This window comes from Nipponia nippon, unplaced genomic scaffold (genome assembly GCF_047370975.1).
Source record: "Nipponia nippon isolate SJK-2023a ecotype South Korea unplaced genomic scaffold, ASM4737097v1 scaffold_16, whole genome shotgun sequence".
NCBI lineage: Eukaryota > Metazoa > Chordata > Aves > Pelecaniformes > Threskiornithidae > Nipponia > Nipponia nippon.
In genome coordinates this window covers 5,627,984-5,649,617 of record NW_028262332.1, presented here as the reverse complement: position 1 = coordinate 5,649,617, position 21,634 = coordinate 5,627,984, and the positions used below count along the sequence as shown (strand labels likewise).

Genomic DNA, 21,634 nt, shown 5'->3' with positions numbered 1-21,634 from the left:
TTTGGCAAAATTTACCAACTTAATGGAAAAAGCAAAAGCAGCTCCAAATGGCAGACCTGTGACTGATGGGGCTGTTAATTATTGCAGAATTTTATAATGCAGGCTCTTTTTCCGTTACAACTTTGCAGCCACAGGATTGCATAAGCAACTTGAGTAGCAATAGTAAAGGAAGATTTTTCTCCTTATATAGAGGTATCAAACGCACCTTGCCTTTATCTCTGCTTCTTCCCACAACCAGTGATTTCCAGAGACTCTATCGAGAGCTACCCACTAAAGGCATTTCTTTCTTTTATTGCATAGGGCCTTGGAATACCAGAATGAGGATCCCACTGCTATAGGCACTAGGTGAAGAAGTGCCCCCAAATACCTATGATGCAAGCTCATGTGAACCCTAAAAGTTTTCCAGTGCAGACAAACTCCCTTTATAGCAAACTGAAGCTACTGACTACAGCTTAATTTTGCTTAGCTACTTTTTGCAAACTCCTGCGATCAGTCCACGGGAACTAACCAGCGTCAGAAGTGCAAGGCAAGAAACAACAGAGAGAGACAGAGAAGTGCAAAGACCAGCAATAACACTTGTCAGCCTTGATGGTGATTTTAGTATCTTCCCAGTGAGGACCAGGTGCATGCAGGTAGCAGCCAAGAACACGCTCCTAAGGAGTTCCTACAAAAAGCAACCAGAAGGTCTAGCGCACCACTTCTGCTGGGGGTTCAGGATAGGCAGGAGGTCTTGGAGGTATTTAAAAGACAGGTAGACGTGGTGCTTGAGGACATGGTTTAGTGGTGGACTTGGCAGTGACAGGTTAACGGTTGGACTCGATGATCTTAAGGGTCTTTTCCAACCTTAACGATTCTATGATCCCTGCACGTGGTGGTACGCACCAATCCGGAGACCTGGTGAAATCACGCCTGCTAATTAGCATACAGTTGCAAAGCTGTGGTTTTCAGCTTCCAGACTCATTTGCTGTCTTTTTACTGAGCATTAAGAAATCAGACTTCTGAGAGCAGCAAGTTGTGACTTGGGGGCTAAAGAAGGGTTATTGCCTCTCCAGGTGGCTTGTGCAGTGTGTCTTGCTGCTATAGTAAAATTTTACTTGCCCCAGTAAAATCATGTTCAGGGTGGCAACCTCAAGAGCAAAAGTAGAGGAAAAATCCTGTTGAACATACCGGTTCTCACCTGACACCCACTGGCTGCTGTAACAGAGGAATAAAGCACTACACTGAACTAAAGACAATAGTAAGGCCACAGTCTCTAGGGTAGGCTTGGTCAGGAATTATCGATAAAAAAAAAAAAAAGTTTGGCAAAACTGAAGCAACCTGTAAAATAGTCGTGATCAGCTAATTTAACTTTACAATTTCTGGAACTGGTCGGAACAATTTAACTAATTTAACTTTACAATTTCTGGAACTGGTCGGAACAATTTCAGCATTTCTGAATTAAAAGTTTTGCCCCTGCCTTAAAAAAAAAAAAGGTTCAAATGGTTTTGACATCTTGTTTGCTTCGATGATGGGCCAAAGCTGAAGTAAATATTACAAGGGCCCAAAGTAGCATTTAATATTTTTTTTTCTCCCTCATTTGCGGTGGGGAAATGTCTTTGAAATTGCAAACATTCTTGCAGGGTGGAAAAACGATTTTCCCCCACTCTCCTCCATTCAGGTGCATTTTTTTTCTGTCCAAAAGACCAGAAAGCCAGCTGGATGCTGAAAATTGCTTTGCAAGAAAGGCAAATCTACATTTTCAGTTGTAGATCAGACAATGTATTTTAAAAGAAGAAAAAGTCTATATTGCTTAAGATCCTTTGCACGTGATGGGAGGTGATATTTTATAAGACTCCCAAGCAGTTCTGACAGTCAACAGGAAACAAAAAATCACAACCTACATACTGAGGCTTTAAATTGCACCATGGCATCAATTCCACTCACAGCTTTTTGGGGTAGAAATCTTATTTTGTGCTAGTATCATCCTTTGCACAGCAGATTTCTGCTCTCTTTCTGGGGCTTCTGGAAACTATGGTATTTCTCCTCTCACCTGTGGTTTCTGGAGAGAGCAACAGGAACATATCATTATGTAGATGTCCCTGTATCGACCCTGCACAGTCCTTTGCTGGACTTTTTCTGCAGCATAAACCAGCTATTGATTACACTTTGTCTGGTGCACGTAGGCACTGTTACAAAACTCAGCATGCCAAGGGGAGAGTTTCTGAGATGACTGAAATGGCATTCATTTTTAACCCCCATTCAGCACCTAAATTTTGAAGAAAAAGGAGAAAACAGACAAGCAGATATGGCACAGATAGATACATTTCCATGGTCATTTCAAAATACTGAGAAATCTAAGAGTTATCTAGAAACTGTCGACATTAAGTGGGGAATAATGAAATTCAATACCCCTCTAAGATCTGAATGTTCAAAAAAGCTCCCCAAAATGTCATCCAAGTACACAAACCGTCCAGAATCCAACCCACTGCTTCTGGGCACACGTTTCTCAAAACAGATTTTCAGATGACAACTACAGATTCATTGCACGTGCAGCCACGAGGGGAAGGGATGAAGCAGTGGGATGTCAGCACGGCTGCCTGAGCTTTAGCAGCACTCCGAGCAGAGCACAAAGCAGAGGGTTTCAAAGATTATCCCACCATTATTACTGGAGACTCCAGTAGGCCAAGTGGATGGGAACCTTTCTAGGCCAGACTCCAACCCATCCCTGGGGTGATCCTGAAGAGGAATGTCTCAGTTGCTCCACCCTGCCCCAGAGTTTGGGGCGTGTGTGCAAACACAGAAACCCCCAGGGAATTCTGGCACCATTTCTGTCAAATCTAATCTTAATTCAGGACGAAAATGCCCTTAGTGCTGTGCCTGTAGAGGTTTACCTCAGGGTTTTCGCAACTGTGGCCCAGAAAAAGCAGCTGCCTCCTTCAGAGGAGGCCTCTGGTAGTCTAAGAGCGGCTCACCGGCCCCGATGAAAGGGCAGAATGGCATTCACAAGGGGGATGGACCTCAGCTCCTGGCAATGGTACCGCAGGAGGGCTCAAATGCTGCAAAGAAGCTCTGCTCTCCTAAAAGCCTATGTATTGGCCAGGCACAAGGTGGGTCTGGATGCATATTTGCTCCCCCAGCACCTATAGCTCCTCTTAGGTTTTCTCCAGGGGGGAAAAGCAGATCTGCAGGTACGCAGAACGTGGAGAAGAAGCATAAGTGTGGCCAATCCTCCCTCCTGCAGACACCTCGCACCTTGGTCGTTCAAGGGTTTATCTGCAGACGGAGGGCTGATGGGTTTCAAACTACTGGTCCTTGTCTCCTAATTGGGAACTAGAGCTTATGTATTCACTGCACAAAGCTGGTCCGGAGCTAACCAGCTCCTCTGAGCTCCTGCTGGGGACAGCCTGCTTCCTCACCTGCTAGATGCAAGGGTGCCTGAGGAGGCTGTGACGACTGAAACCCCCTCCCAGATACCTCCCAGCACCTTCCGACAACGGGGGATCTTTCCTGACAACCCGTTAGGTGGTGTCCTCTGCTCACCGCCCCTGTCTGCCTGGGTTATTGACTTTGCTGCTGTGTGCAGTGACAACACTCGCTACCGGCCCTGGCCTTTGTGTTCTCAGTTAGTAACTGGAGCCCTCCACAAACAGAAGTGCTAAGCGTGATCTGTCATCTAACTCCTTTTTTGTCCTTCCAACAAACGCCTTTGCATTCCTTCATTTTGTGAATGGGGTTTGGCAGAGCCGTATAGAATTCCCCATTGTTTCCATTTGCACTTCAGTAAGCGTCCGTCATTTCTACTTATGCCCCCAACAAATTGGCAAAGAAAGAGAGAGGGGGGAAAAAACCCCCACATGCTCTGTGTCCATCTCTGGTCAGAGATTTCCTACAGCCCCCTCACCACAAGACCCGGGTGACACTTGGTCAATAATGTAATCTCCATAAACATTGCTTTCAAGCAGGGCAGATTTTATTCCCTCAACCCATCGCAGAAAGGGGATGAAGTTGGAGCTTTATTAAAAAGATCTGCTCAGAGCGGCACATCAAGGCCACAGCGGGGGGGGACCTGGACACTGGACTTCAGCTTGTAACCCTGGCTGTGACACTGCCCTTCCCTCCTGGGACACAGCTCCAGGAGGCTGTGCAATTGCCTTCTCTCTACCCCAAGGCACACACACATCATTTGCCTGCCTGTTGCTCCCATTGCTGAATTTGCCCGGCAGTGCCATAATTTGTCCCCAGATCACCTGCCCGGCTTGTGTGCAATGGTCTTTTCCTCTTCAAACAGGAGCCGTGCCTTCCTCCAGCCCTTCCAGGCCTTCCTAGGGGCTGACCTACCTTGGTGGTGCCAGGTGGGTGCTGTACCGCTGTGCCTGTGGCTTTCTCGTCCAGCATGTGGGCCAGGCAGCCCCCAGAGAGGCATTCTGCCAACCCACCCAGGGCTGTGACAACAAGCAGGCACCCATGGGAGGCCTCCAGGAGCATCAGGCAAGCCTCCTCCACGGCCAGCACGCGGCACTGGGGCTGGAAGGGGCCAAGGTGGCACAACCACAACTGAACAGCACAAGTGCTATGGTCTGGATGCATGCTCAATGCATAGCTGAATGCAAAACCTTCTTCTGTGGTTTAGTGAGCCTGTGCTCAGTAAAAATGCATCAATGGAAATGATCAACAGGGGCATTTTAAGCTTGCAGAGCATGTCAAACCTTGTGTTCTTCTGGTTTTACAAGCTTTGGCTGCTCGAGCCAGGACAAGGCTTCAGTGCACTCTACAACTGCTTCTCCTTCCCTGGTGAGGCAGCCCTCCCACTTCCATCCATGGGTCTCCTGCAGCTCTGGCAGCTCCCCAGCCACCAGCCCCTCTCAGAGGATGCTGTAGGACAAGCGGGACGCCCGGTGCCATGTGGGAACACACCAGAAGGTTCCCATTACGACCTGCCTTCAGGCAGCATCACCCTCACCCGCCTTGAGGGAGACTTGGCAGCACAAGAGTGGCCTGGCGAGCCCAGGCACAAGCCAGCTCTGGGCTCAGAGGACCTTCTCCACGACTAACAGCCTCAACAGGAACATCCAGCTGTGGGAATGGTACGGTGCACAGCACTCAACTCTGCCAAGCAAATCAAAACCCGGCACCAAAAAGCCCATCGAGAGATAATGCGAAGGGTAGCAAGCGACCTCTGCTGAGGAGGGAACGGATCAGCAGCACGCTGGCGAGGTATTTAACCCAGAGGAGATCCTGGGAACAAAAGGCACACATATTCAGAGTCACCAGAAAAGATCAAAGCACACATTTCCCATGGGACTGCAACACTCAGCCCCCGTGCGGCTGTGCACGCTGCTGGCCTGGGACACCGAGATGCAAGAACAGACACAGACCTTCGGTGAGCAGGCAGCCACGCTGCCTTCTCCTGGGTCCCCATTTCCTAACCCTGGCCTCGGCAGGGTCCAACAGCAGGATCTCCCTGTCCTCATCTGCAGCACGATTGTGGTCAACTTCTCCATCCTGCTCAGAAATTGGCGCTCTGTGAAATGACTGTGCCTCCTACCAAGTATCCCCCCGGCATCGGGGCCCTTCCCCTCGCTGCGACGCCGTGCTGCTCTTGGTCTTTCAAAGGAATCCTTATCTGTCTGTTCCCCTTTCAACTCCGTTTTTGAGAGACAGCCACCCTCGCAGGGTCCCATGCAGGCACTTCCCTCTAGACCGTGCCCAACGTTAAAAAGGTACAACTGGGAGATGCTGCAGTTACCAGCATCTCCAGACGTGCCATAGCCACATCTGGGGGAAAAAAAAAAACACCCTAAAGCACTGAAATTGGGTCCTTGTGAGTATATAAACACAGGCAAAACTTCTCAAGGGGAGCTGGTTGCCGCCTTGGAGCGGTTCTGATCTCCGCATAACTTCAGGGATAGACATGCAGGCAGGCAGAGCTGCGCTGAGCCTACAAAGGCAACTGCACGTTCAGCCCCGGCCGGGCTCCAGCGCTGCGCGAACGGGGCGGCCACCCCCGGGGTGGAGGGGGTGCCCCCAAATCCCCTCGCCCCCTTTCCACCCTTTCACCCCATCTCACAGCCCCAGCCTGGCCGGAGCAGAGGGATCCTGTACACAACTTTTTCAAACTGCCAGGCAGAAGAATCCCAGGCTTTCCAAGGGAGTGTCGGTAAATCATCATTACATCCGACAACGCAACCAGAGGGATTAACCCTTTGCTAGTCCCCAGGAAAATAACAACAACAACAAATTTAACAATGAAAATAGTAAAAGCTGGCCCCGGCTCTGTGAGAAAGACGACGGGCAGGGTGTGTGCTGTAATTTTTTCATAAATAGGCATACGGATGGGAAGCAGCACTGGTGCCCCGTGCGGCTCCGGAGCCCCCGAGCATGCCGCCCGGCGCCCGCCCGCCCCCGCCCGCGCCGCAGCCCTTCCCGCGGCGGCAGCGACCGCCAGGTACCCGTGCCCCCACGTCCCCGCGGGACCGGGTCAGGGAGCGGCGTTCCCCCGCTCCCGGGAGGGCTGGGGAGCCTGCCCCTGCCCCCGCCCGGGAAGGGCGTCGGGGGGCGATGGGCAGCGGGCAGCTGGGATTGCCCGTTCCTGCATCTCGCGTGGGCGCGACATCGGCGCCCACCCCCCGGACCGGTTCCCGGGCTGCGAGCTCCTTTCCCCGGGTACGTGGGAATGGGGGGGGGGGGGGGGGGCTCCTCCTGCCCTTCCCGGCCCCGAGCCCCCCGCTCTCACCCCCTTTCCGCACACCCCAGCCCCATTCCCACCCTCCCGCTCCCGCGCGGCCTCCCTTCTCCCAGCCCATTCTCCTCTCCAGCCCAGGAGTTTTCACATCATCCCCTGGCAGAAGGAATGTCTTCCCCCACCCCATCCCCAGCCACCCGGGAGCGGAGCTCCCCTCTCGGGCCGCCTCTCCCCTCCCGCAGCCCTCCCGGGATCCCCCGGCACCCCCATCCCCGCCCGGGATGCCCCTTCCCCGGCGCCGGGAGAAGTCGGACTTTGTACTCACCCCCTGCCTGCTGCTGTAGCTCTGAGTCTGGAGACCGGCTCTGATTCCGGCTCCATCACGTTTAGTGCATTGTCTCTTTCGGGCAATTTTTGCAGCAATCCATCAGAAAAAGGGGGACAGGCCGGTTTGTGGGTACATCCTTCCCAGGAGCTCAGCTCTCTGCCTCTCTAAGGGGCTCAGCTGTGTCAAAGACACCCCCTGGCCCGGACGGCTCACTCCTTCCTCCTTCTCTTCTGGGTCCTTTTGCTTACACAGATCTTTTAATCCCATTTAACTCCCTCTCGGCAGACTGCAATTACCTTGGGAAAAAGGAGAGAGAACAGAAAGTACACGCTAGGAAGCCAGGCTGGCTCATGGTCGCTGGATTTCTTGCCTTTTTTTTTTTTTTTCCTCCTTATTAATGGTACAATTTCTGTGATCTCTGATTTCCAAAGTCCTTGATTGAGTGTTTTTTCTTAGCTGTTACTTTTTTTTTTTTTGGTTGGTTGGTTGGTGGTTGTAATTATTATTTTTATTTGCAGTGCAGATGTGCCTCCCACCCCCCCAAGGATCTCTCCTCTGGACTTAGAGAGAAGAGGAAAAGGCAGATTTTGAGAAATGAAAATTATTTAAGGATGTCTCTGCTGCCTCTCTCTGCTGCCCTCCTCTGTAATACTGAAGCACTTGCAAAAAATAACACAAAGTAAATAAATAATAAAAAAAAGAAACTCTCTCAGACAGAAGAGCTGCCGAGAAGCAACTGAAGACCCCTTCCAGGCTCCACGGAGGAAACGCACAGGCCCCGGGTCTGGGGGAGGCTGCTGCTGGAGACCGCTGCTCCTCCGCGCTCGCCTGCCGGGGCCAGGAGCCCTCTGCCCAGACTGGCTTCGACCCACCGCGCCACGGGCTGGCAAAGGACCCGTGCTCCAAGGTACCTGACACGGCTCTTCCCTTGGGCTCGGGGCTTGGCGGAGGCAGTTGGGAGCCGGTGGAGGGGGCTCAGGCTCGCAGGAGAAAAGCCTCCCCTGCTTCCCCAGGGAAGGGGGGACAGGGGACTGGGTGCGGGGCATCTCCAGACCCCACCCTCCTCCCAGCACCAAGTGATGGAAGCTGGAGCCCAGAGGGCAGGGAGAGGGGAATGAATTTTCTTACGCACGGGCCATCAGAGTAAATCAGATCCCGAGCCCACTTAGCCAGCTCTGCCAGGAGAGGGGACTTTTGCATTGGCCAGCATGGGCAAAACCTGCATCCCTGTGCCCCCTCCTCTTCCAGCTCTTGCAAAGTCCCACTGAGCTGGGACCCAGCCACTGTGCACACCCCAGGGCAGCCGGCACATCCCTCTTGTCCACACCAGGACACAGCAAAGCCCTCGGCTGTATGGGATTCCCTCAGGCAGGCGAGGGCAACCCACCACACCGAGCCCTCCCCGCACCCCTGGGTGCCCCCTCGGCCCTGCTCCCTTCCCCCTTGCACAGCGTCTCCGCCTTGGGCACTTACTTTGCAGCGAGGCGAGAGGCTGTGCACCGTCTCCTCACAGCCCCACGTTCATTGGCATTCATCTGTCCCAGCAGCTTACGGCAGTTTCTACTTCTTATAATAATAACAATTAAAAAAAAGCAAAAGGAGCAAAAAAACCCCACCAAACAACCCCAAGCTCCTTCCTCCCTCCTTCCCCGTCAGTCTCAAGGTGTCTCCTGCGCTGGGAGCCAGCGAGCGCCTGCCAGGCTCACGGGCCCTGAGCGAGCCAAGGCTTTCTGGCAAGCCTGAGGTTCCCCCAAGTTCAACAGATAATCCTTCCCCAGGAGTGGCGTGGGCAGGTCTCCCTCCGGCCGTCGCTCCACTCGTGGGTCATGGATGCTGCAGGGATCCAGGAGAGAAGAGAGGTTGGGACCGGGCGCTGGGAGGGACATGGATGTGAAAGAGGTGGAAATTATAAGGCTGCCCTTGTCCTTTTAAATAGCTGCAGGCAGGGGACTCCGCTGCTGGCTGGGGTGCCCCAGGTATCCGGTTTCAGCAAACATCAGCTAATGAGCAGAGATCCAGCCTCCGAGGGGCAGGTTCAGCGCCGCTCTGCGGGCATGGGGAGGCAGGGGGGCACCCCGGGCACCCCACCAGCAAGGCATGGAGCTGGGATGAAGCTGGAGGAAGGAGGGGAGGGCTGGGGGTGAGGAGCTACATGGTCACTGCTGCTCCAGGGTGGAGGGCAGGCTGCAGGCTCGAGCTGCGAGGTCTACAGGGCAAAGGACAGGTCCTGAAGGGTGCTGAGCATCCAACACAGGTCTGGGCATCAAAGCTGAGCCACCCCAGGGTCTCGTTCCACAAAGACAGGGGCTGCATCATCCCCCGAGACAGGGGGAAGGACCAGGCAGAACTAAAGCACCTCAAACCTGGATGCGGGCACTAAGCTTAGACACTGCCCATGAAAAGAATACAGCCATAAACAGGGTCAACATCGACGCACCGCGTACCTGAACTTGAAGCTAGAGGGGAGCGATGTTACGCTCCGAGCCGAAGACTCAAGGACCCACTGGCCTGACTCAGCAATGCAGGTTTTACTCAAATAACTGACCTCCGAATGTGGCCAAAAATTAAGGTTTCCACCATAAATCAGATCTCCCGCATATATGACGTCTTCTGTTCCCGTGCATACCGAGGACTTTTAATACGTATATTTGACTTAGTTGTGGTTGCTTACCGGGACTGTGGTTTTGCATCTCCCAGTTTCTATAGGCATAAAATTTCATTCATACCTTTGCTCTGAAGCATCTGCATTTTGCTTCCTTGCTTGCTACACAGATGAAGCTTTAATTAACAACAACAAAAAATTTGAAACAAGCAGTGTTATGACTGGGGTAGATAACTAACAGCCTCTCAGTCCAGTGTCCTCAAGAAAACCTTTTCAGAAGAGCGCAGCTAAGTTACACACCCAGATACTTGTAAGAAACTCCTCTGCACAGACAAACCTGTCTCAAACCCTCTGAAGACCCAGGAGCTCAGACAACCCATCCAGAGCAGCTCTGAGGACTGGGACTTCAGGGCCAAAAGGCAGCCACGTAGTTTGTCAGAAATCACGTAAAATCTCTATTTTTCTTAGCTATTTTTTCCCCAGCTGTTTTTTCCGTGTTTATCAGTCACGCATTCCTCACTGAGAAACATACTCTAGCCAAGCCTAAGTGTTTAAGATAAAGCTTTAATCTTTAAAAAAAAAAAAACCACCAACAACAAACTTTGCAAAGAAGTGTGTGAAAATTCCTGTGCTGTCGAATATACCTTGTATACTCCTGCTCTTTTCTACCTTTTTTCTCTTCCAAAAGCAACAAGTATTTGGTAACCTTCTTTCCCCTCAAAAAGACCCACGCTACCCAGAAGAGAACAAGGCCCCGGCTTCCCAGAGCACAGGACAGAGAAAGCCAAAAGAAGTCCTGCATCTTTTGCAAAGGCGTACACAAATAGGATGCGTACAGGTAGCTGGCAAGGACCGGCAACGCTCAGGTCCCCAGCCTTGCACCATAAACCACACTGAGAGCCCCGTCCTCAAATATTCTGCACATACTTAACTGTGCTCAGATGAACACTTTCAAACCAAACACATGCAGAAAAGCTTTGCTAGCATGCAGACATAAATGTAGCTCAGCAGTAGGAAAAAGGGAATTAGTTTAAAACAATAGGAAACCCAACATTGCTGAAGCCAAGACTAGTGCCAAGTGAATTCAGGTTCAAAAATTAGACCTCATTCTTCAAAAAGAGAAAAGCCACAACATATGATCTGAATAGAAATATATTTAGCAGATTTATTTTTCTTCCCTTCCAAATTTAAATAGAAGCCATTTTAAAACACTAAATAAACTGAAGTAAATCAGCACAGCAGTGAAATGAAATAAAAAAAAAGGAATTGGAATTGACTGTTCTAGTTTAATTAGCCAAAATAAGAAAAGTACAGGGGAGGAGGAAATGCCACCACACACCACACAACATTGGGAACGGGGAACAGAACACTTGCTTTTGACAAAATGCACCTCTCCAAAAAAGCAGCATGTCATTACTGCCTGAATAAATACTGCACTTAAAATATTTGTCCGTTTTTAGCCAGTTTCCAGAAGAATCAGTACCCACCTCTCCTCAGGACCCGTAGCTTAGTTAAGCATCAAGGCTCTTATTAATATAATTTTGTACCTTTGCTCCTCTTGGAAAACCAAGCGTGAAGGCATCTAGGAGCCATGGCGAGCACGCGTTACAGCTGCGCTACGCGACTCACAGTGCCCGGCCTCCAGGACCAGAGGAACCCCAGACGCTACCCTGGGCCTTGCCCTCCCAGTTTGGCTTGGCCTGAAGGACAACACTGAATTACAGTTCAATCATTTTTACCTTTGCACAAATCAGAAAACTATCCTGAATCACTCACTGCCCCCAGAACTCACAAGGAATTATAGGGATACGTTTGGATATATTTAGATAAATACCCTATTCAGATTTAAAATTGCAGCATGCCCAGGCAGAAGGCACAGGCAGCGCGAAACCCAAGGCACCGGAAAAACCCGTGGGAGGGATCGAACAAACATGCGAAGGAGAGGTGGGATAAAGAGCCTTTCACTCCCCTTGGGCTGAGGATCAGCACCCTGCCCGGATCACAGGAGGTGTCTAAACTTGGTAGCTGGTTAAGAGGTGCTGGAGCCACAGGGAAAAGGGAACCCACCCTGTGGGAAGCGCCAGTGCCATGAAGGGGTGATGGTCTCTGCCATCGTGGGAGGACACAGCTATGTGGCCATGCGGCATGGCCCAGGAACACGTATTGCATGGAGCAGGGCTACTGGGGAGGGCGGAATCCACGCCTATAAACCCAGCAGGAGCAGAAGATTAGCCATCCACAGAAACGGGACTCATCCCCCAGCCCCCACACAGTCATGGTAACCCAGGGAGTGGCATGGGAGGGCCTGGCCGTGCCAGTCTCCAGCTCCTGGGGATGTCTTGTCAAGGGCTGACCTAGCACCTACACTGCAAACCTCAGCAGCCCTGGCAGCAAGAAGCCCCTGCAGAGCTGTAGGCAGGGAGCCTGGTACTGATCCCTGGCTGTTGGGGTGGCTCTGAAACCATTTTTATCCCTTCTTGCTCCCTTTAATGGCAGTCCAGTCCCTCTGCCCTTATGTGCTCCACACTTTGCTGTGATGCTCACTCACTGCACAGGACTTCCTAATCCCTCTACGACTTTTCTGTTCAGGTTCTCTATTTAACATGACCATACTGGCACCTCTCACACTCATGAGCTCTATTCGAATGACTGGCAGTAGTTCAAGCCCTAGACTAAAGTCTTCCCTACACTGTAGGGACCTGGTCATGAGCAGAAACCTGCTGAAGAACTTCATTTGGCTGCTGAGAAGTCTCTCCACCCATGGCAGAGTCAAGTTCTCCATCTTGAAGAAGCTGGCCCAGCTGGGGTCCAGTTAGCTGATGCTCCTATTCATTTTCTCTTTCTGGCTTCAGCCATCACTGCAAGAATACGAGGTTTCAGCTGAGGAGCAGAACGTGCAGCACTTCTGATTTTAGGGACTGCTGTTTGACAGCTATTTTGTGATGCAAAAGCTGCTGTGGGTTGCGTTTCTTGTTCCCAGTGCGCTATGGAGAGTATTAATTATACAGGAGGAGATGTCCAGAAAGCTCAAAAATCATGTATGTAACCAAGTTCCTGCCCAGTGCTATTTTCCCCCTCTCTGCAGCCTTTCTGACAAACCCTATCCCATCCTGTGCCACAGGCTAGCAGGGACACGTTTGAACTTCTGCAGCCATTTGATGTAAAATGTTTTAAATTCTTTTTGGGAACAGTAAAGGCTTTTGTCTCTTGACCGGTGCTGTGGGGATGCCATGTCTGGCAAAGACTGATCTTTCTGTGCTTTTCAGCGACACACCGTATCGCATCAGGCTGCCCAGCCGGGGGAGAGGTAGGAATGGCTGTTAATTATTAAACAAAGCCTTTTTCCGTTGGAATGGAAGGAAACACAATGCAGCGATACAAGTCCAAGCCCACCCTTCCCAAGGAAACGCTGCCTGCTGGTTACAACTCTGTCATACGCTTCTATTTAGATATTCAGAGAAGTACGGGTTTACAGGATGGCTGTAAAGCAAATTGTTCAGCTGATGTTACAAGCAGGCAGTGTTGAACTGACAGGTAAGCCACGATGGAGTAAAGCATCGCCATGCTTCGACAGGAAGATGTTACAGCTCCTAGATGCTGCTTGTCTTTAAGATATCAGGCAAAGGCTGCCTGGTTTTGGTAACATCCCTTTATTTTCCTTGTTTGTCCATCTGTTCCTAAGCTGGATTCAGTCTACCCCTGCTTTAGGATCTATTCACCGGTACTACCAGAGAATACAAGAGTCAGCAGCGCTTGGCAGCTTTGAGCCGTGTCCTCCAATCTAAACACCAGACCAGGCTGTTCTGCCGTCTTCGGCACAGGGTGGTGACCTGTGCTACCTTTTGAACTGCACAGCAGATAACCAGGGCCAGTTTCACCCTTTTACCATGGGGAAAAAAAATAATCCACCTTCAAAAATCTCCACTGGGTTGCTGCACATGGAGCAGCAATTCTTCCAGTCTGGAGGTTAGCTGGTTAAATGCAGCAATGCATCAGCAAGCACGAGTGCTTTTCCCACCGGCGTGCCAAAGGACCCTGCTCGGTTGGTGGAGACGGACGTGTGCTATCCTGGGCGAGCACAGGTAAGGTGATCTTTCTCTAAAGAAACAGCACATCTTTTCTTCATGAAACAGAACCACCCTGAGAGTGCCTTCTCCCATGGCAAAGATGGGCATTACACCAGTACGTGAAAGTGCCTGGTGATCTAAACATTGTCCTGCATACTAAGGACAACTGCCCCTGTGGCTGCTACTACAGCAGCATATTTTACTATGGCAGGAAGCATAAACCAGCGTGTAAAATTTAAGTTGAAATTCTGTAAGTCACACATACACAATGCTTATGAATTTTAGGCAGCACTGCCCACTTTAGCGTGGTCTGTGAGCTTTCTGGATGTCCCGGTAGCACGACGCAGGTGTGGACCAGTGCTTGTGCCAAGGTCCCTGCCCACGCAACGCAGAACCGATGTAGGGAGCAGTGAGCCTGACCTGTTCTGAATACATTGGACACGGCTAGGTGGCTGCAGGCAGCAAACATTGGAAGGCACCGACTACCGAGGCACGCTACGTCCTTTCAGAGAAGAGATGCTGTTTGCACTGTGGATGCACGTGCCTAAACACGAGAACATGGCGCTTATGGCAGCTGGAGCCCATTTGCACACCCAGCAAGCCTCAAGGGCGAGTTGGACAGGGAGACAGAAATCAGTGCAAGATCTTGGCCTTCAAGAAACAGCACGTTACAATGCAAATGCCTGGTACAGAGATTTTGTGCAAGACAAACAGAAACTAAGCTTGGGCCAGATTCCGAGCAGTTTCAATGGGAAGGGGAAAGGAAGAGCAGCTTAGAAAACATGAAAACAACTTTTTGTTATGACCAACATTTAAGATAACGCTCTTTAAAACAGAAAGAAAATAAATGTTTTTTATGAGTAAAACAAGATGTATTCGTTGTTTCTGGTTTTGATTTTGAAAGTGGAAAGCTGTCAGTTCCAGCTGCTGTAGGAGAGGTAACCCCTGCGTACTGGTGTTGGGCAGGCCTGGGGGAGCAGTTTACTTGTAAGAGAGAAATCATAGTTGCCTTGTGTCAGGAAGAAATTGAAGTGGAAATAGTCAGTCCAGAGCAAAACTGAAGGGAGAGTAAGACCAGAGAGCTGCAATGAGCATCTCTTGGGCTCCTGCTGCTCTGGGCTCACGACGACACCAAAAAAGCTTCTTTAGCAGACAAGGATGAGAGACCCCTCGCATGTGTGCACACACGTACATTCAGCAAAAGCTTGTGCTCCACTAAGTTCTGAGGTATCAACACCAAAACAACTGCAATTTGATTCGTGTGGCCCGAGAGTAACTTTAAGATGCAAACCAACCATTCACAGAGAATTACTTAATCTAAGATACAAGGTGCTCTGACATAGTTTCCTTTAGCAATTGTATTCAGCTATTTCTGCCGCCAGTTGCTCATCCCTGTTCTGGTGAAAAGTGATGTAGCTGGTTAGTGAGAAAGAGGTGTCGCCTCATTCCTTAAGAGCCATTTTGGTCCTGGATGTCTCGGGCTGAAGCAGTCGGCTCTTCTCTGCCCGGAGGCAGCAGTGCCCAAAGCATCACACACTAACCTAGATCTCAGCAGAGCTGCGTTTTGGTTTTCACTGTTCCAGTGACCAGCAGGGTGACCTGAAGCAACTTAAACCATTGCTTTTGTGCCATTATTTTCTTGTCTCTAGAGTGAAGCTTGTGATATAGATCATCTTACGCGTAAAGAGGTTTAAGACCTTCAGACATAAAGCGCTGCCAGTGAACTGTTATTACTTTACTATGCAGTTGGCAGCAGCCTCTCCTGCAGGAGAAAGTGTAAATCTATTTCCCAACCAGCTTTTATATTCACCACAACCTGCCATCGTCCAGATGCACAGTTCATTACAGATCATTCAGTTTTATCTGGCTATAAAGTCCCGTAAAAAAAAAAAAAAACCAACCCGGCTGATTAAACATGCAATTCAAATACATCTTCTGGAGTACAGTAGACAATTCCTAGCGCTTTATCTGCGCTGACTGAAACGCAATCTGTGCCACTTAGAGCAGAACAATGCTCGATTTCTTCATCCTTCTCTTGAATTGTTAACACACAAAGCAGAGACACAGCCCATTTTCACAGAGAAGTTCCCTTCTCACATGCTCGGTACGTTAACCAAGAGTACACAAATCTGCTTCAAAGCTAATAGGCTCTTTTTTTCCCAGCAAACACACTTCTTCACATCTGCACACTTTTGCTCTCTCTCCACTTCAATAGCAATAGTATTTGGTAAAGCTCTCCAAACTGGAGCCACTGCAGAAAGACTGTATTTACTGATGTTTGGGTAAGAACTAATAAGAGACCTGGTTGTGTCTCTGTTCCTCCAAGTCCAAAAAAAAAAATCAAGTCAATATTTATACACCCACTGGTGAAATAAATCCCCTCCTCCCTAGAGAAGAGGGAAATAAAATGAAGCGATTGAAATGTGTTTCATGGAAGGGGACTGTGTTTGTTTGCTTGTTTGTTTTCAGAGCTTGGGGTGTAGGTTTTTTTTTTTTTTAAATTTTATTGTAATTTAAATGTAACTGTACTGCACAGAGCGCATCAAAACAGCTTCACAGTGGGACCTTCCATGAAGGACCAAAAGCTCAGGAGCCCTTGCATGCTGCTAGACTCACCGCTGGATCTGGTGGACACAAGGCCCAGGTATGTCAGGGGCTGGACCAGCTCCATGCCCACTAAACACCCTCTCAGGATGCACTCAGCTCTGCCCTAATGGGACTGAACGTGCCAAATGAGAAGTGGTTAATGTTCCAGCAAGTTAGATACAGTATAAACAATTTAATCAGCATTGTTCCAGCTCTCCCAGCATGGAGACCCTGTCCAAAGCCTGTCAGGGCCAACGGAAAGACTCATACTGACTTCTCAGGCCTCCAGAACGTGTCCTGGTTTCAGCAGGACTTCTCGCTTGTACACACCCACGGCTGACTCCAGCCTTTCTGGTGCACGGTTCCATTGAAAAGGAAAGATCTACCAGTAACAGATTGGCTCTCGGCCTCTGTGACAAACTGCTTTGCTGGTCTTCTCCCTCCACCCACATTAAGGCTCTTGGGCTCGTCTGTTCTGTGTGATTCATAAATCCCTTTTCTAAAGCAACAATCAGAGCATTAGGGACTCTCATCCCATCAATGTGTCTGTTGAAGGCAGTTTCTCCCTGCCAAAGGCAAATCCCCCTGAACTACACACCTGGACCAAAGCCCATGCAGCTCTGCAGTGCCTGAATTTCCAGTGTGAGCAGGCAACCAGAGTATTGTGTGTGCAGCACGATGGGCATCTCCGCACTGCTAATCAGGATGGAACAAGAAGCCTTTACTTTAGTTAGGATTTTCCTAGCAAAAGTCTTACCTATTGGTCAATCCTACATAAATGAAGTCACTATTCCTATTAGGATTGTTTTAAAAAAAGAACTCTGAATCCTTTTGCACAAGATACCTCAAGTTTTTACAGAAGAGAGAGTCACTGGGATGCACCAGAAAACTGTTTCCTGGACTAGCTACTCTATAGCAGGCAGCGTATCAGCCTTCCTAACGTGGTTTAGGAGGATTTAAGCTGCCAGAATTGTTCTTGACATAAACTGACAGAGTGCCACTGACTGCAGCTGGGCATCCCCCATTCACCATGTAGAGACCCGGGAGCAGATTTGTATATACTTGCAAACAGAAATAAATACATAAATACTGCCAACGCTCAACAGCAACCTCTTCATGCTTTCAGGGGAAGAAAAAAAAAAAACAAAACAACCAACCCCCAAAAAAGGAGTGCATGTTAGGAAAGTTCGCAAAATTCCTGCAGTTCCACTGCTCACAGTACAGCAAGAACTGCAATGAACTGCCTTCAGCTGAAATTTTTATTTGTGGAATAGCACAGAGAATTTGGCCCTTAGAAATTTCAGAAATGTAGCCAAGGGGGTAAGTCCTCATTTGCAGCATCCAGTGGCATCACTATAGAGGAGCCATTGTACAGACCACAAGTCAAGACATTTTCAAGCCATTTCATTCCCATTTCCCATTCCCCCAAAGTCTGTGGGACCGAAGAAGAGCCTTGTCACTGATGAGGGTTAGTTCAGGGTCAAGCACACTCCAAAAATCAAGGAAGAAGCACTGCTTACTCTCCAATTTCTCAGAAAACAGTCAAATCCCTCTTCATATGGAAGATCTCATTTGTGTGTCATCGGCAAACTTTTCCACTGGCAAAATTGCCGTGCTTCGACATTTGCTTCCTACGTAAATGAAATTTATGCTTTATCAGTGTCATCTTGCTTCATAGCCAGCCTGAACACCAGCCTTTCTTCTTATACTGTTTGTCTCTGGTATTTCTTTATTGTGAGCTAACATTAGACCATTTCTTGTTTAGATTCAAACAGGCAACTTTTAATCTCATTCCACTGGTCAGCGTATCTTGAGATGCTCTTCTCCAACAGCTCTGACAGCGGCTCTTTTCCCATCAAATCTCGTACTTCGCACACAAACCAGGCCAAAACTCACTGCAAGACTTGCATTAATCAGCAGAATGGAATAAATGAGACTATTTAATATTTTACATCTTCAAAGTCTTGAACAAGCAACAATACTTTGTTAATATTCTTGTCGGGGGATGCGCCCCAGGCAGGGAGCAGGTACAGTATTTTCTCTGTAACACCGACGTAGTGCACCTGACAGCCTCACCGTCAAATGGCTAACACCGCCTCAGTCGCCAACTGATGTGGGTGATGTGGCTCTCACCTTCGCTTTCCTCGAAATAACACGCACAAAACACCCAAATCAGCCATCCCCATCAAACGCACGATGAACAGGTCGTTAGTACAAAAAACACTTTGATGCCCCTAACATGCCTTTCATCATAGCATCCCAAAAGCACTTTGCAGTTATTAGTGTGATCTCTAATTCATCACCCACCCACGCAGTTTTCCCTGATTCACCAGCTGGATATACAGAAAGCCCCAGATACACAACAGTGCAATTCTGAGAGAGATGCCCGAGCACTCACACATTCCCAAGCAATCCCTGGGAGCCGTACTTATCACCCCAACTTCAGAAAATAAAATCAGACCATTAGTAACTTGTCCCATCCTGATCACAGTGAGTAGGAAAGTACGGAGAACCCAGGAATCTGTCCCCACCATGCCGCAAGTCCGCCGAGCCTCCCCTCGACACCATTGCACTTGGCAAGTCTTGCACAACACGCCTGTCCTATGGACGTGGTCAGCAAAGGGACCTTGTGGGGCAAACAAAGTTTCTCTGTACTCTTCACCCCTTCATCCCGAGCTGTTTTTTTTTTTTTTTTTTTTTTCTGACATGTCATTATTAAACAACAGGAACAAACTATTTTCTGGGTAGAAAACTTTCCCCAAAGTAGCTGGAAGATAGCAAGAAATGCAAAGCTTTCTATTTTCCTCCTCTTTTAAAGGGGAAATAACATTGAATTAAAATATTTGTAAATGGCACTGATCAGCATTTTATTTTATAGCTTTGATTTTTAAATTTTATTATTTTTTTTAGTCCAACAAAGACCACCTTCTCCCCCTAGCAATACTAGGAGGGGACTATACTGGAAATTATAGATTCCAGAGTTTGCAAGAGAACCACAAAAGCTTAATTATAGTTATTGACATACCAAACACCCACTGAAGGCTTAAGCTTCCTTGGCCAGAAATAACCACATAAAGTGAAGGTAGCAAACTGACATCAACCAGCCTCAACTAGGAACAGCTTATTAATGCACCGGGGCGTGAAGACATGCCTTGCTCGCCTCCTGTCACGACCTAGAGGAGACACAAGTTGGGGCAGTTGTTGCTGTCATCCCATCAGCAGCGTTGACCGGTTTGTGTGGGGTGGGTGTTATCTCCCACAGGGTAGGGTTGCACAAGTTACCCCTTCCAGACGTCTTTCTCCCAGAACAGGCCTTAAAGAGCTCCTGTCTCTGCTGCGAGATTCAATACCTGTGTTCTGCACCACTAATGCACAGTGCCTCCGTGCTGCTCCTAGACTGCGTGTGTGCACCCCATCCTCCCTGGGTACCCTGACAGCGGTGGTGGGGGGAAGCAGCCTTCAGCTGCAAGAAAGCTTTGCAGATAGAGGTGGGACACTCCTGGGAATTAGCAAATGTCTGGAGTGATCTGCTCCAGCCCAACCCTGTTTGCTCTCAGGCTGTGCTGGCAGATCCTGAAAGTGTGGTGCTTGTGGGCAGCTCACTGCCCTCTGGGCAGACTCCACGCTGCCAACAGCTGCAGTCACATCAAAGGCCATATGTCTAAAGCGATGCTAAAAGGGTTAGAGAAGGTAAAGCATCGGCTGGGGTGTTCCCAGGGAGCCCAAGGAGGCTCCTGAGCACCAGTCCCTCCGGAGCGATCCTGGACGGAGAGCATTGCCACGTGGCACTGGCTGAGCACACCGCTAACGGGGCCCAGCGGCCCCACAGCTATCAGTGATTTATGGCCTGTCCTGCTGCACTGCTCACACAGAGCCCCTCAAACTGTGAACACGACCTTGTAACAGCCTTGGAAAGGCAGGGAGGAGCCCGATTAACCAGGGAGATGAGCCGGAGGCAGCAGCAAGGTCACTGTCACAGGCAAAGACTGATACAGAGCTGGGGAGACAACGCACAGAGCTACCAGCAGCACCCCAGCCAAACATTCTCTTTCATTTTCATTTCATCAACATGGGAAGTCCCCATATTTGTCCCCACAAATGACAAGGTGGTTTTTGAAGGGATGGGGAAGGCTGTTTCAACCTGGGCTGCATTTGCCCCAAGGCCCTGCACGCCTGTCACCTTCCACTGCAGTCACGTAGCCAAGTTTGTGCAGCGGTTCCCAGAGCTCTTTACAAATAACAACAGGCTGGACCACAAAGCCCTCATTTAGACCGGAGCGAGCATATTCATGCAAAAACCCACAACGAAACTTTTAGGACCTGTAGGAGTAAACAGCTGACTGCGGGAACACGTTTCCCACTCCCACCCAGTGCCTTGCACCTCTCCCGTGTGGCTGTTACAGACCACGTACAGAAAGGCCAAGGGCTGGGTGCACTCCACGGCAGGCTTGGGCCGAGTGGTGCTTGAGGGTTGCGGCTATGGTGAAAGCAAGTTCAGGTAGGCTTAATGTCAGCTTGGGTGCTTCCAGCCCCCAAAAGTCCCCACACTTGCATTTTTTCCCCATCAGGAGACATTGCCTTTGCCTCGTGTACTGTACAGCACAGACGTTACCTATGGCACTTCAGCACTGGTCCCCTCCCAGCAGCCTGCGGGTTTCCACACCATAGCTGGTTTATGCAGCGGTGTTCATGTGACAAGTTTTGATGGGAGCTGTGTCCCAGCCAATGCACATGGTAGACAAAAAGCTTTTGTAAGAAGGGGGAGGTTGGAATTAGCCCTTTTCTGTAGTGAGCTTCATGGCATGCACATCCAGGAAATTTGTCCCTTAACAGCACGGCCCCATGCCCAGCACACCCCCTCGCTGACATGCTATCTGATCCACAGGTGACATCTGCAACCCCAGACACAACCAAGAGGCTGCAGTAAAACTTCTAAAGAAAGGAGACTGCCAGCGTAGGGCAAAGCAGAGACCTTCCCAGGAGAAGCGTGGTACCAACACCTAGATATGTGGTTACAGCAATGCTTGGTACTTTCACTTACAAGAGTGATCAAAGAAATCTCCTTAGATCTGGAACAGAGAAAGTAAATGGAATAAAAGCTAAAACTGAATGGGCTGATTATTGAAAAGAGCAGTATCATACTTACTTGTTTCTCATCTCCTGTGCACCAGCTTTAGTCCACTGAATAGCTGCAGAATTCACTGGCATTATTCCTAATTTTACAATGATTTGGGGGAAGAGGGGACAAAGGCAAGCAAACAAAGCTAATTGCCTTCAGTGTTTTGTTTATCTGTTTTTTGTTCAACCAAACAAAGAGGATGTTCAGGTCCAAGCTGACTGTGGAGCCACAGAGCTCCTTTGCTCGGCTGTTCTGTTTAAAACCAGTTTCT

At 49.5% G+C, this 21,634-nt stretch overlaps 1 protein-coding gene across 2 annotated transcripts in view; it reads right to left on the bottom strand.

Annotated features, from left to right (window-relative positions):
• COL27A1 (collagen type XXVII alpha 1 chain) overlaps window positions 1–21,634 on the bottom strand; it is a 217,981-nt gene that overhangs the window by 155,599 nt on the left and 40,748 nt on the right. For both annotated transcript variants that reach the window (XM_009476232.2, XM_087753107.1), the window contains exons 3-4: window positions 8,463–8,552; window positions 6,987–7,285 (exon numbers count right to left, since the gene is read on the bottom strand). In XM_009476232.2, coding sequence (XP_009474507.1) covers window positions 6,987–7,042 — 56 coding nt within the window. In that variant the 5' untranslated portion in view covers window positions 7,043–7,285; window positions 8,463–8,552. The remainder of the gene's footprint in view (window positions 1–6,986; window positions 7,286–8,462; window positions 8,553–21,634) is intronic.